We start from the raw sequence: 14,652 nt of genomic DNA on the forward strand, positions 1-14,652 counted from the left end.
TTCTTGAAGCATAATGCCTAAATAGGAAATAGAGTATTTATATATTTATATATTTAAGATAATAAGACATTTGAACTGTCTTATTATCTTAAATAATATCATGTTTTGTTCTTGACCTGGAGCTCCGTATTGAATATTAAAGTGAATGAGCTCTGTACCAAAAATTAAATGATATTTGCATATAGCTTAATTTTTCAAAGGCTAAAAGGAAAATTAGTATGTTAAGACTAGGGGATGTGTAATGAGAAAAATACAGGAGATGGCTGCCCCAGAGAAGATCTGGCACCAAATATTAATTGAAATATCACAACCACAAAATCAAAGGCTCTTAGGAGAATTAACAACAGGGCTACTTTCCTTGTTCAAGTATCCTGACTGAGAACAAGTTAAATTTTTCCATTTTCTTTCTCCTTCATTGCTAACTAACAACAGGAGAGAGTCCCAAAACCAAGAAGAGAAACTGAATTGTGGCCTAGTTTTACCAACCAGCTAAAATTCTAAACAAAAATCTCATGGTTACCTTGAGCCACTTTCTCTGGTTTTTTTGATTCTTTTTTTTTTTTTTTTTTTTAAATCCTATTGGCAGTAACAAGGGAGGTCTTCCAATGAACACCTTCCTTTCCTGTACTGTGGGATTTGATAAAATGGATCTGGAAATTTTCTGTAATGACCTTGTACCAGTTGCGATCGTGCTCCGTTGCAGCACTGTAGTATTGCAAGACTTTGGGGATGGTGCTCTCATTGATGCCTTGCAGGTTCAGCTGCCACTCACCCAGTTTCAGGAAACACCTAGGTAAGCAAAGGGATTATTGATTCAAAACCTAAAATGAAAACAAATCCTCTGGATTAAAAGGCTAACTTGGTGTCTGGAGTTTAAAAGACATTCCATGTGGGGAATTCAGTCAGGTAGCCTCTCCTACAGGGTGGATGCAAGATTCAAAATATCTCCATCTTGCTTGTAGTGTGGAACTAACTAGCTGAAGGTTTAATTTAAGAGGAAAAGTGGGGATCAAACATTTTTTCCTCATCTGTATAAGTTATAAAATAAATGTAAGAAGTAGGTAGCAGCCACATTGAAAGACTTCATCAGTGTGTGGTGATAAAATCATCCAGATGAGCTGCTGAGCTGTCCTGAGCACCATATGAATGAGCCTTCTGGGGAGAACACTGACAAACAAACAATGCAAACACAGAGGAACTGTTCTTCCCCCAGCCAGAACCCCATGAAGTCATTCCCTCCTAGAGGAAAGGAAAAACAACATATTTTTACTGCAGCAGGGTGGGGTTGTCAAGGTTTGCCCAAAACTTAATACTTTGCTCCCTCAGCAGGCTTTAAATGCCACAGTTAGGACATGGATGTCCTTTCTGTATTTTGAGTTTTCCAGAAAGCATTGTGCAAGACAAATACTGTATGCAAATCATTACAAATTTGTTTTTCATTATAGTCACTGAAAAAAATAAGAGAATGGTTTTACCAAGGGTTCCCATCCTCATAAAAGCAAATTGAGTGCATACCTCCCTTCAAAAAAAGCAAACCTTCAATAGAAAGCACTATGCAATCTTCAATTTAAACTGAAAAAAATAGATCTGGCACCTACAGATCCACAGAGAAAAATGAAGAAAGGGTTTTTATGCAACAGGATTGTAAGAGACCATCACATGCTAGGCACCTACTGCCCAAAGCACTGCTGTTGTGCTTGGCAGCCTGTGCATTAACACAGATGTGCCAGGCTTGTGTGGGGAGTGCTTCTTTCCTAGTGACCAAATCTCCTGAAAAGCAGAGAAACAGACATGCTGAGAGCTCTGCTTCTGCCAACGAGCCCAGGGCTGGAAAAATACAACCAGGCACCAGCAAGAAATATAAGCTTGTTCAGGCTGATGTGTTCCAGTAACATTTACTGAACATTACATGGTAGATAAGAATGTAATGCTGTCACAGGATTTTATGGAAAATCCTTTCTTTAGGATTTATATTCCTGAGAAGCTGAGAGGCCTCAGAAACAAAATGTAAACAATGATTATCTGCTGCTGTGGAATGCAACAGGTGGATCTGGGATTGGTCTCATGTGGTTGTTTCTAATTAATAGCCAATCACAGCCCAGCTGTTTCAGACTCTGGTCAGTCACAAGATTTTGTTATTCCATTCTTTCCTTTCCTTTCAAGCCTTCTGATGAAATCCTTTCTTCTATTCTTTTAGTATAGTTTTAATGTAATATATGTCATAAAATAATAAATCAGCCTTCTGAAACATGGAGTCAGATCCTCATCTCTTCCCTCTTCCTGGGACCCCTGTGAACACCACCACATAACACCAAAGCAGCTAAATGAGAAACCCCGTTCTTTTAATCAAAGCTTTGAGCTTTGTCTGAAATGTGTCACCCCCAGGGACCCTGCACTTCAGGAGGGGCTTCAGTTTGAGTTTAGAGCTAAAGGGTGCCCCGTGCTGACCGTGCCATGAGTTTGTGGAGCTCCTGTTTGTGCTGCTGGTCCTCAGTGGCGATGGCGTGCTGGGCCTGCTGCTGCATGGTCTGCACAAAGTGCTGCATGTGCTGGAACGCATCAATCTGCAAAGGGATGGAGGCAGTCAGCACCACAGGCCTTAAACACCATTTCTCAAGGGAGAAAAACAATGTAGAAGTGATTTTCAGAGCAATAAAAAGATATGGTTTTGTTTGCTTTCAAAGCTTTTCAGCTGTTAATATCCCTCTAAAGTCACTTTGTATTTTAAATATGTCTAAATGAATTAAGAGGTTAGAGATTCTTATTGTCTCTGAAACTGCTAAAGTGAGGGACAAATAACTGCATCCTTGCAATGCCAGGCACACCTTCACTGTCATACAGAGAACCAAAGGTATGACTGACCACAACACACGATGTGCAAGAACTGCACTCTGCCAAAGCAACAGGGTCACCTGCACAGGGAGAAAGCTTCAACAGCAGAGGATGTCCTGATACTGCCCACACAGTGTGAGATACAGAGATACCTCCTCTTCAGCTGAGCATGCACTTAGCCTGGCAATTGTGACAATCAAATGTTTATAGCTTACAAACTGTATCTGAGCAGGACAATCCTGAACAGACAGGATCACAAATCCAGAGAAGCCTACCTATAATATGCTATGGGCAGACAAAAAAAACCCCCAAAAAAACAACAAAAAAAAACCCCAAAAATCCAAACCCAAAACTACAATAGAAAAAATCCCCAAACAACCCCCCACAAACAAAAAAAAAAAACCAAATCAAAAAACCAAAAAACCAAACAAAAAACCAAACCCATGGCAATTTGAGAAAATAATGCCTGAAGGAAAACTTGCAGCTTTCTGATCTTCTCTCTCCTAACCTTTCAGCTTTGTCTGGGCTTGAAGTACACACCATGAGTTGTTTCAACGAATTAAAGTCTGGATTTCTCCTCAAGTTATTGAAGAAGTTCAAATGTGTATTACTCCTTTGACAGAATATTATACAGGGCAGTCGTGGTAAAACAACTTTCCCTACCAAATTCTGAGGGAAAATATATTTTTAAAATTCCTTGGAAAGTATTCTGGGGTAGGAGAACCCAAGAATAAAGACTTCAGAAAAACACATGCACGCTTCACTGGAAAGAATTAAGAGTAAAGCTCCTGCAATCTGCAAGGTCATTTCAGGTTAGGAACTGCAGAATGTGCAGTTGGAAACCTAATTTACCTCTGTGTATCTATAGGAATGAGCTATGTTAGAGACAAAAACCACTTGAGCTCAAATGCCTCATCTATCCTGTTCAAATATCAGCATGCACAACTCAGTGGTGAGGAAAAAGAGTATTACCTAGGGTGAAATAAAAGAAAAGAAAGGATCATACTCATAACATGAATATTGTGCATTCCAGAGCTGTAACCCAGACAGAAGGGACTGGGGTGTGGTGTAAATAATGGTCTTACAAATAGTTATGCTAGACATCCATTAAAAATAGACAAAATATATTGCCAAACAGAATTATTACAGAATCTTTTTATGTGCCCCTCTCATATCTAGATACACCCAACAATCTGGTCTTCAGTTTCCATTAATATTGAAAACTGATGGCCATAAACCGACAGATGGAGCACTTAAGACTGAAAGCTGCAAGTTTTCCAGAACAACCAAATTCCTAAGTTTGTATGCATCCTTTCTGTGGGATATGGCCTAGAATGCAGCTGCTGGCAAAGGTCTGTGTTGGAAGAAATGTAATAGGGTTGACATATAAATTTTGATCTGTTGTTTAAGAAGACTGTTGTGGAGCTCTGCAAGTGCCATGTGGCTGGTTTCCTTCTAGATGCCAGCTTTTTTTCCCTGCTGGATTTGACAAGTACTGAAAACTGCCATTTTAGGCCAACAAAGGAACCCTGAACTGCTGAGTAGAAAAAATGGTCATTTCCCACCACACCAGCCTACATCAGCAGCTTCTTACTTAGGATACCAAATGAAGTGAACACACACAGTTACATAAAACTACACACATCACCAGGTGTAACTATGTATTATTTATCATCTATTTTGGTATCAGTTTTCCCTCATCTTCAAGGGGTCCATTTATTCTCCCAACACTTCATTTTAGACACGTTCTCCTACCCCCTTAATCTTTGTGCCTTCTCTCATTCTGCTTTCCACCACTGCACCAGGTCCATCTGCTTCCTGACCACAAGTCAAACACCACAAAACACAGTTCCCCTCACAGAGACAGGCAGAGACCCCACATACTTCTGGGGTCATTTATTGAAGAGGGTAAGAGGAATTTCACTGTTTTACAGAGCCAACAGAACAGGGCCTTAGCAGCAGCTCCTCTTGCCTTTTTAATTCAAATAAAGAATAGTTAGTTGTGGCAATGTTCCCACAGCAATGGCTCTGCTCCAGTGCTGGCAATCCCAAGGCAGAAAAAATAAAGATGTGGCAGAATATGAGGATAAATGGAGGCTTTAATGTATATTAAAAAAAAAGATAACTTATCCAGTCTGAAGCTTACTGGATTTGATTACGTAAATTCTCCCTGTGTTGCAATGTCAAAAACATTCACCCTGAGCTCTCTGGTGCCAAAGTGTTCCCATGACAAACTCTATGTGCTTTTCAGCTGCCTTTCAGTTAGAAATTTCCAATAATCTCTTTAGTAACAATCAGTTCTGCTCAGCAAACTGTTCAGGACACTTCTAAAACTGGTTATAAACCCCCTTTACTTCCCTCTTTCTGCATGTGACCCTGAGCACAGGTACAGTGTAGAGACCCAGCAATCAAAACAGTGGATGAAAAGTCAAGCAGAAAACCTACACAGGACCAAAGAGCTGCTACTGACCATTAATCCTGGCTGCAATCCTGTTTGGGTACCAGCTACTGGTTTAGCAAAAAGAATCTTTCCATATTTGAAAGAAAATTAGGGCCAGGTTTTCTGTGCATTACAGAGTTTTAGTGGAAATAAAAAGCTTATGATCTGAGTAACAATAAGGAAAAGAATTAGTTCCTCTATTTCAGGGGAACAAAAGGAAAATATCAAGCTTTGCTTTTGTTCTGTTGGGACCATGAAGAGCTAGCAGTGCACAAAGCCTGAGCAAAACCAAAGCAGTTTGCTCTGTACCTTCCGGGCACTCTTCCACATGTGCTTCATGTATGCATAGGTGACTTGGGGATGCACTGTGGGCAGGGGGTGATCCAGCTGCCGAGAGGGATCCACTCCCAGGAGCAGCACAAGGGTCTTGTGGGCCAAAGCCTGGAGAAGTGGCAGAGACAAAAAGCAGGTTATAACATAATGGTCATTGTTACCTCTGGCTCATATTGCCTCAGAATTGTCCTACACTGAAAAAGTACATCTGACCCTCCAGATACAACACAGACACAGCAGACTCCCTGGACTCACAGAATACCACATGATAAACCATGTCTTCCTTTGGATCAGAGCATTAGATTCTCATTTCAGAAGACAGTAGAAAGTGTAAAGTCTCTGTTTCAAGTATTTGGTGATGAATTTTGTGATGAATGTTAAAATAGGACTGTAATGTTCAACAGTAACAGCACATTCTAGATTTGACTCTCTGCTCTAGCAGAGAGAGCTATTATTAATAATCTCCAGTAGTGCATAAAAACTTCCAGTTACAGCATGCAATGAAAAATTGGCCCAGGGGCTCTCAGGTACAATATCAATCCCACAAAAATAACCTTGGCTACAAGCATGAACTTTATGCTGGTTACAATTTCAGCATTTCAACAATTTCTGACTAGTTTCTTCCTCACAGGAGAGCCCATCCCACCAGGGCAATGGAAGCATTTAGGAATGCTCAAGGCTGAAGCAGCACAGCAAAGCCAATCATCCCAAAACCTGCAGAAGAGGACAGAGCCTGACAATGCTCACCAGCCTCCCACTCTTGCCACACAAGCTGGCATACTTGAGCCAAGTTCTCATGTCCTCATGAGGATTCACAACCAGAGATCGGACCATCAATATTCTCTGCCAGTCTTCCACGATTCGCTGACAGCCCTGAGAGGAAAACACAGAGAATTTGTTATTGTTTGGTCCCCAGTGTACTGCACAGAAGCTTGGTTCAGAATCTGAAGGGACTTCCATCAAGATAGAGACTTCTCTGCCCATAATTCACAGCAGACATTAGGAACTGCCTGTTGTGGCATTCACATTCCCTGAACATGATTCCTTCACACGGGGCTCTTCTCCTGGGAAGCTGAAAGGCAGGGAGAGGCCTCAGAGAAAAGGAAAACAATTCTTATCTCATTTGCTTCTCCTGTGTTGTGCTCACATGTGGAATGTGTTTGGAGATTGTTTACCCACAGGTGATTGTTCCATTGCATTCTGCTGGGAGTTGTTTGCACTCTTTGGCCAATCAGGGCCAAGCTGTGTCAGGACACTGGAAAGAGTCACGAGTTTTCATTATTATCTTTCTAGCATTGTGTAAGTGTCCCTTCTGTATTCTTTAGTATAGTATAGTATTCTTTAATAAAGTAATAAATTAGCCTTCTGACAACATGGAGTCAGATGCATCTTTCTTCCCTGCCACAGGGCTCACCATGGATTTATAGGAGTCTATTTCTTGAACACTGCAGTGTGTGAGGAAGGTTCAGACCCTGACTCTCACAATCTGCAGGCAGCTCAGTGCTTGCAGTCTAATGATATCCTCTCATGGAAAGAGGAGGAAAGTTCCTGAGGCTGAAACACATCCAAGAATCAGAAAAACTCTTCAAAACACAATTCCAAAGTGAGTCAAAGTGCCTTCCAAAGTGCCTTCTCCACCTATTTTTGGTTTAAATCTCAACGTGGAGATGGTAGAAAACCAAATGGTTGCAAAGATATTTTTGTCATTGCCCTTTTTCTTTGCCTTGCATGCATTCCTTTTGGAGGCTGGCACCTCTGAACTGGTTTTTTGCCAGAAACTGCAGCTCCAACTGCTGTGCTGCTTGTGCAAGCATTGTCTGGTTCTTGTCTGTCTGATGGGAGAGGCACAACACTGAGAGAGGAGGATGAGTCTGTATTTCAAACATTCAAGGATATTACAGAGAAGTAGAATTGTGGAAGGGATGTAACAACTAAATCCATGGTGCTTGATGCAGTGGCCAAGTACAGGGTAACAGTGTACCCAAAGTTTCTATTCAGCCAGAAACTTTGAAACTTTTTGATTTTGAGGTAAACAAAAGATTTTTCCAATGACAACAAGGACCTTAGCACCAAAGAAGTTATTCTTTCCCTTTTTCTTTTCTCCCAAATTGAGGACTGGGAAGTTAGGCAAAGCTTGTTCCCTAACACCCAAATAAACTTCTTCCAATAGGCATTTAAAAACTATTAAAAAACATCTATAAACCATTCAAGAACTGTTTGTACTGCTTTCAGGACTATAAAAAGCTATATTCAGACATTACACTTCCTGCCACTCCAGCTTCTCTACCCCAGTGGAATGGCCCTGAGCTTTTCCAGACTGGAATGCAGATGGGAGACTAAAAGCTTTGTCACACTTTCCCAAACAGCTAAAAAATATACAGCAGGCTTTCATAAGGTGGCAGATTATAGCACTGCCAGTGAAGAACTCTGCTCAGGGATCAGTTCCTCCTTCAGGCAGCATTTTACCTTAGTTATACCCTTTTTTTTCTTTTATCCCCTTCTCTAGCAGGAATCACCCACCTCTATTTAAACAGCAATCTTGGATGTCCTACTGCATCTGAGGATATTCACTTTCACTGTAGGGATGCCTCTTGTAAGGAAATAAGTGTCAAATATTTCTCTGATTTAAATTTTCAGAGGTACTTTGGATTTTTGACGTTTAGAAAGGCACAAAGAAAGGCACAAACTTTTCTTTCAATACTGGAAAAATCAACATTGCTAAAAGTCTCTTCTGAAAGGTCAAGGTTAATTACAGCATCATTTAGGTTGGAAAAGACCTTTATGATTATCAAGACCAACCATAAACCTAACACTGCCAATTCCACCACTAAGTAATGACCCTAAATGTTACCAATCAGCTGGAAATGTTCTTGTAAGAGGTCCAAAAGGAACAGGATAATCTTTTATTTTACGAGCATGTGAATTCTCTGACCAGTTTTCCAACATTTGGAGAGAATTCACTTCTTAAAATCCAGCCAGCCAGGTAAGAAGTTCAAACTAGCTTGATCTAAACCAGTATTTCCAGATATCATCCAATATTGAGATAAGCAGCCTTGGGGATGTTACTGGTGTCTCTCTTAGGCTTAGTTCACCCTTTTAAAGTATCATATGAGGAACATTAATTTGGAAAAAAAAAGAAGCCCAAATGAACAACCCAGGCAATGAGGAGAAGCAGAAAGGAGATGGAGCACAGAGCCAGGTGAGCATGGATGGAAAGAGCCATGCAAAGATTTGCTGAGCCACCACCCTGACTCAGAAGGAAGCTGCTCATGCCAGCCCATCAGCATCTCCATCCTGGCCCTTTCAGGGATGTACCTGCAGCCTTTCCCACCAGATCTGGCGGATGATCTCACGGCGCTCCGGGACAAGTTTGTACTGGATAACCTCTTCCAGCTCTGACAGCATCTGGCAGGATACCATGGCCTGAAGGAAAAAAATCACATTCCATCCCAATCACTGCAGAACAAATCTATCATTAAGGAGCAGTATTTTGGCATCAAAATTTTAAGTACATTGGCTACCCAACAGATAAAGGGCCAACTGTGATATCCTGGTACCTAGATGAGCTGCTGATTCAAACTCACACTACATGTCAATTCTTATTGACATTCCTAAGTGCCAATTCTTATTTCTTTGGAGGTGGTGGACCTCACTTCACTCACTTTTAGTTTGTCCCAAAGCTGCTCCTGCACAGTTGTATTTTTTATCTGACAAAAGCCATTTAGCTTGTGGGCCTACATAGGTCTTATGTTGGAGACAAGCATTGCTCTGAAGTTTCATGCAACTTTTAGAGATAGTCTGAGGCAGCAATGAAGGAAGGGAATGAAGGCTGAGTCTCGTGTTTTGTGTTGCTGAAATGGCTCCTGAGGTATTAGAAAGTCTCTTTTTTTCCCAGCCCTGCAACTGAAGAAGTCAAGATTTGTTGGTTCTGCTTTTCAAGATTGTTTATTTTCTCTTATCTGTTCCATTCTTTCTCTGACCTGCTGAGATCTGTCTGGCAGGTCAGTTTGTGGCACACTGATCACCCTTGGGGTGGTGTTGGCTTTTTATACTCAGAACTATGTGTACTTTATTTATAATAATTTTCCAGTACCTATCACCTATGTTAGACAGTCTGTCTCTATCCTAAACCAATCCAACAGTGCCACCATCACAGCAGAAGATGAAGGCCAAGAAGAGGAAAGACAGGACACACCCAGATTCCTCCATCTTACCTCTTGAACCCCCATTCTAAATCCCCAAAATTCTACTTTTCCACCCTGTGACAAATTAACCCTCATCCTACTCAAACTCTTGTGGCTTGTACATCCTCACACAAAGTTGCTAGTTGTTTCCAAGGGCTAAAATCCAAGGCACAGGGGTCTTTGACTCCATGCCAAGGTCTCTGAGCCCCTTGCAGGGTCCCAAGTCCCCCAGGGCAGCCCAGCCAGTCCTGGGCTCTGACAGCTGGGAGCTCCACTCACCCCATAGGCTCGACTGTAGCTCTCTCCTGCCATGGCAGTCAGCTCAGCATCCAGCAGGTCTCTGGCTTTGTCAATGCACTGAAAGAGAAGAAGATATTGCTCAAAGGTGGTGGGCTTGATCTAGAGTCAGCTGCTGAAGCTGCTGTTCCATCTCATGAACAAAGCTGGCATTGTTGTCACTTTGCTCTCTCTGAGAAAAGGATCCCATAAATAGAAAGATTGGACAGGAAAACAGTGGCCAGGGCATATATAAGGGAAGTCAAGGACCTTCATTCATCACCTGCACAGTTTGAAATTTGTCTTCCTAGAAAATCAAAGTTTGCAGTATTTCTAATCCTACTGAGATTGTAGAGACCATCATTAACAACATTTGTAGAGGAAAGGTTCACATTTTAGTGCAAAAGAGTTGGTTACAAAAAAGAGCCTAAAGAAATGTCTCTTGATACCACACAATGAAAGAAAATAGCTTTACTGTTTTACATAACCCAACAGGATTTTATGAATTTTACAGGACAGCAAATTTCATTTCTCATCCTCAAACTAAGACAGGCTCTTCAAGCATGAAATAAATCCTGCTCTAGTTCTAGTCATTATATAATCTCTCACCTATAGCTTTTCCTGTTCAAAATGTTAAAGGTTAATCACAAACTTTACCTTTTTGAATGCCTGGTTAATTTTACTGTGCACATCATCCAAAAATCTATTTATGGATTTTGACAGCACAGATTGAATTACTCCTTTATCTAAGCTGGCAAGCCAGCACAGAATTTTGAGAAATGGGACTTGAGCTTCCTTGGAAAGTAAACAACACATTTCACATCTACAGAGTCACTCTGCAAATCTCCTCTGTGACAAACAAGCATTACAAATACAATCCTTACAAATACAAATTACTCTGTTTAATTTACAAATACAATCATTACAAATACAAATTACTCTGTTTAATAGACTCATTCCTTGCCTTGGTACCTCGATTTAAGATTTGAGATTTATCAGTGCTAGCAGAAAAATGAAGATTATTGTACATGATATATATAAGCACTTGACTGAAAAAGCTGTAAGAGACAGAAGTGCACAAAAATCCATTAGGAATCTTACAGGTGTCCCAGGCATTCCTGGAAATTTACAGTCAGTGCCTTGTAGAACAGAACCTCTGCTGAGATAATCCTTGTGTCCTGCCTGTCTAGAAAAGAGGCACAGAAGTAAAAGAAGCCAAAAAATGGCAGAGGAATTCTAATGTTCTACAGCACTGGACCACTCCTATTTGTCAATACATTCACTGCTATGTTTCTGGAAATACAAAGTCTAAGCTATCCATGGAAAACACATTATTGGGAATTCATAGGTTACAGCCAACTGCTTTACTACAGCCTGTTTTCCCATGAAACTCTGTAGCCTAGAACATCTTCAAGCAAATGTTGGGATACCAATGAAGAGGATAATTACCTGCTGAGCCAGTGAGAAAAGGTCTTGATGCAGTGCCAGTACAGCCCTGTAGAAAGCACCATCGTGGGTGTCCCTGGGGATCATGCAGGTGTATTCTTCCATGCTGTCCCACTGACCTGCAGAGACACAGATATCCTCAGCAACACAACATCCTTCTCTGCCATGGGGGAACAGAACAGGAGTGGCCTTTTGCATTTAAATGTGGTACTTTTGCATTTAAGTCAGCTCTCCAACAGCTTGTCTTTGGTAGGGACACTGTTATATACATAAACATAGCTACAGACAAGAAAAAAAAGCATTTTTCTTCTAGACAAATTGTTATCCTGGTGGAAAAGGTTCTTTCATTCTTTGTGATGAAACAATTAAAATTCTGACACTTCCAGAGCATTTGAATGAATGAATGCCCTGCAAAGCAAAAGATGAATTTTTCTCAGCAAAGGCTGGCAGAGAGCAAGTGATCCATCAGCCTCTCTAGAAAATATCTTGTAACAACACAAATGGACATTTGGACCACTATAGATTTATTCACTTAAGATTGTCTACTCTGCAGACACAACCCCTAAAATGTTCAGCAGATACTGTTCTTGTTCTAAAGAAGAGTCTGCCACAAATATGAGAAAGTCTTTTTATCTTATTTCCAGCCTGAGTTCAGTGCAAAGCCAAGCAAAAACAAGAATTCAAGCAACCACTCATCTGCTCAGACCTCTCTGTTACTGGAGACCACAATGGGAGACTTGATGTAAATGCAGGTTTTCCAAAGGACTTCAATATGGAATGACACTTGTCATATTCACATTTTCTGAAAAATCTCCACACCCAGGATTTTTCTCCTGGCAAGCTGAGAAGCCTCAGTGAAAAGGAAAACAATCATTATCTCATTGCTGCTCCTGTGTTTTGCTCCTTTGGAATGTGTTTGGAGATTGTTTCATTGGATTCTGCTGTGAGCTGTTTTCACTCTTTGGCCAATCATTGCCAAGCTGTGTTGGGACTCAGGAGAAAGAGTTTTTATTATTATCCTTTTAGCCTGCTGTAAGTATCCTTTCTGTATTCTTTAGTATAGTATAGTTTAGCATTCTTTAATATAACATAGTATAATAAAATAATAAATTAGCCTTCTGAGAACATGGAGTCAGACTCATCATTCCTTCCTGCCACAGGGGTCCCTGCAGATACAACAGACACTCACTTCATTTCCCAATGTAAATAATGGGGTTATTTGATGTTGCTGTTTCTTGTGCTCTGTAGTTCTGGAAGAAGTTCAAACCATCTGGGCCTGCACCTCATGGGCTGCTGCAGGCCAGCACAGGAGGATACATTACCTAAGCCCCAAGCAGCAGCAGCAGCCATCCTGGCCATCTTAGCTTGAGTCTCATCATTCACCTGGGTCCACTTCTCACAGCATTGCTGGTGGAGCTGCCCCCTAAGAAGAATCCACAATTTCTGATCAGGAAAAAAGCTTCTTTCAAGAATTCTGCCTCATTGGACAACCATTTCCCACTGATAAGACAACAACCAGCCTCACTGTTATATTATATATATTTATATTTGACTCCTCTGGCCAACTCAACCATGCTAGTTTGATAACAAATACCTTAGCATCAGAAAATAATTTTAAGGTACACCTATGTTTTGAAAATACACATCCAAAGATTTGCATTTGTTCTTCAGTGGCTGTTAATGCCTGCTTTAAAATTGGACTGAAAATGCCAATTTATAAATACAGAAAAAAAAATTCTCAAGAAAACGAACAAACCACCACCAAAAAAAGGATGCTTAAAATTTTTGCAAGTGTCAGTAGAAGAAACACAGATTTGGATAGTTTGGGCAGGGCTCCTACTAGCAAACATTCTGAATGAGCACATCAAGTCTGAAGACAAAGACTGAAGAATGAATGTTGCTGTAACCTCAGATGAAGACTTGTCATGGCAGGATCTCAGAGGGCATCTGAGTCTTTCATCTCCAGTTTGCATTTGTTCCTCAGTGGCTGTTAATGCCTGCTTTAAAATTGGACTGAAAATGCCAATTTATAAATACAGAAAAAAAAATTCTCAAGAAAATGAACAAACCACCACCCAAAAAAGGATGCTTAAAATTTTTGCAAGTGTCAGTAGAAGAAACACAGATTTGGATACCTTGGGCAGGGCTCCTACTAGCAAACATTCTGAATGAGCACATCAAGTCTGAAGACAAAGACTGAAGAATGAATGTTGCTGTAACCTCAAATGAAGACTTGTCATGGCAGGATCTCGGAGGGCATCTGAGCCTTTCATCTCCAGTGGAGAGGAAGCATCAGGATTTTTTATATTATTTCTTTCAAATCAACTGTGAATGCTGCACTAATAGAAGCAATTACCCTGGGTGTTGCAGTTCCAGGATTTCTCAGGCTGGATACTCTGTAGCAGTGAAACAGCTGCCAACTGTGAGGGAGCACAACTTGCTCTCCCTGGGCTTATCCTCTCCCCTCCCAAAAAGGAAGGTGAGTTAGTCAAACAGAACCAATGGGCTGCCACAGGCAAGACAGTAATTCTGACAGCTTAATGGCCCAGGAGGGGAAAAAAACCCAAAGCAAATGTAAAGCCAAGCCAAACCTAGCAACAGCAGTAAATCAGGAGCTCCTAGATGCTGATAAACACTATGGGTCCTACAGGAATAACTGTATGAGGCTAAGAATGTTTTGGCTGTACTTTAAAAATATCTCAGCAGAGAACTGAAATGGTGATGCTGCACAAAATAATTCCAGATTATCTGCCTTAGCCTGTGAAGCAGACTCCAGCAGCACAGTCAGTCAAGCTGAATGCTACTGAAGAGCATCAGCAGCCAAACTGTGGAATCCTCAGGCTCAGGATGACCTCTCTGGAGTCAGCTGCAGGGCAGCAGACAGCACTTTGCAAAAGCATTTCTGAATTGTAAAAACACCTGCACAGAGTTGGAGTCCAGCCCCACAAGAGAACTTGGAGACTCTGATTGCTCTCATCACTACAGATTACCAATATATTCATGATATCTAGCACCAACAGAAGAAAATTGTCCTTTTGTTGTTCCACAGATTTGTTGCTGATACATGAATAAGTAGGAGGTTCAGAAAGGACACTTAACACAAATAAACATCCTGCAGGGGGGAAAAATTCTACAAATCCC

At 41.0% G+C, this 14,652-nt stretch overlaps 1 protein-coding gene across 5 annotated transcripts in view; it reads right to left on the bottom strand.

Moving 5' to 3' along the window:
- MTOR (mechanistic target of rapamycin kinase) overlaps nt 1-14,652 on the bottom strand; it is a 75,762-nt gene that overhangs the window by 13,588 nt on the left and 47,522 nt on the right. For all 5 annotated transcript variants that reach the window (XM_077190155.1, XM_077190154.1, XM_077190152.1 and 2 more), the window contains 8 exons: nt 12,834-12,934; nt 11,515-11,630; nt 10,069-10,146; nt 8,921-9,028; nt 6,353-6,478; nt 5,582-5,713; nt 2,449-2,564; nt 672-789 (listed from right to left, as the gene is read on the bottom strand). In XM_077190155.1, the coding sequence (XP_077046270.1) occupies nt 672-789; nt 2,449-2,564; nt 5,582-5,713; nt 6,353-6,478; nt 8,921-9,028; nt 10,069-10,146; nt 11,515-11,630; nt 12,834-12,934 (895 nt within the window). The remainder of the gene's footprint in view (nt 1-671; nt 790-2,448; nt 2,565-5,581; nt 5,714-6,352; nt 6,479-8,920; nt 9,029-10,068; nt 10,147-11,514; nt 11,631-12,833; nt 12,935-14,652) is intronic.

Source organism: Agelaius phoeniceus, chromosome 24 (genome assembly GCF_051311805.1).
Source record: "Agelaius phoeniceus isolate bAgePho1 chromosome 24, bAgePho1.hap1, whole genome shotgun sequence".
Classification (NCBI taxonomy): Eukaryota; Metazoa; Chordata; class Aves; order Passeriformes; family Icteridae; genus Agelaius; species Agelaius phoeniceus.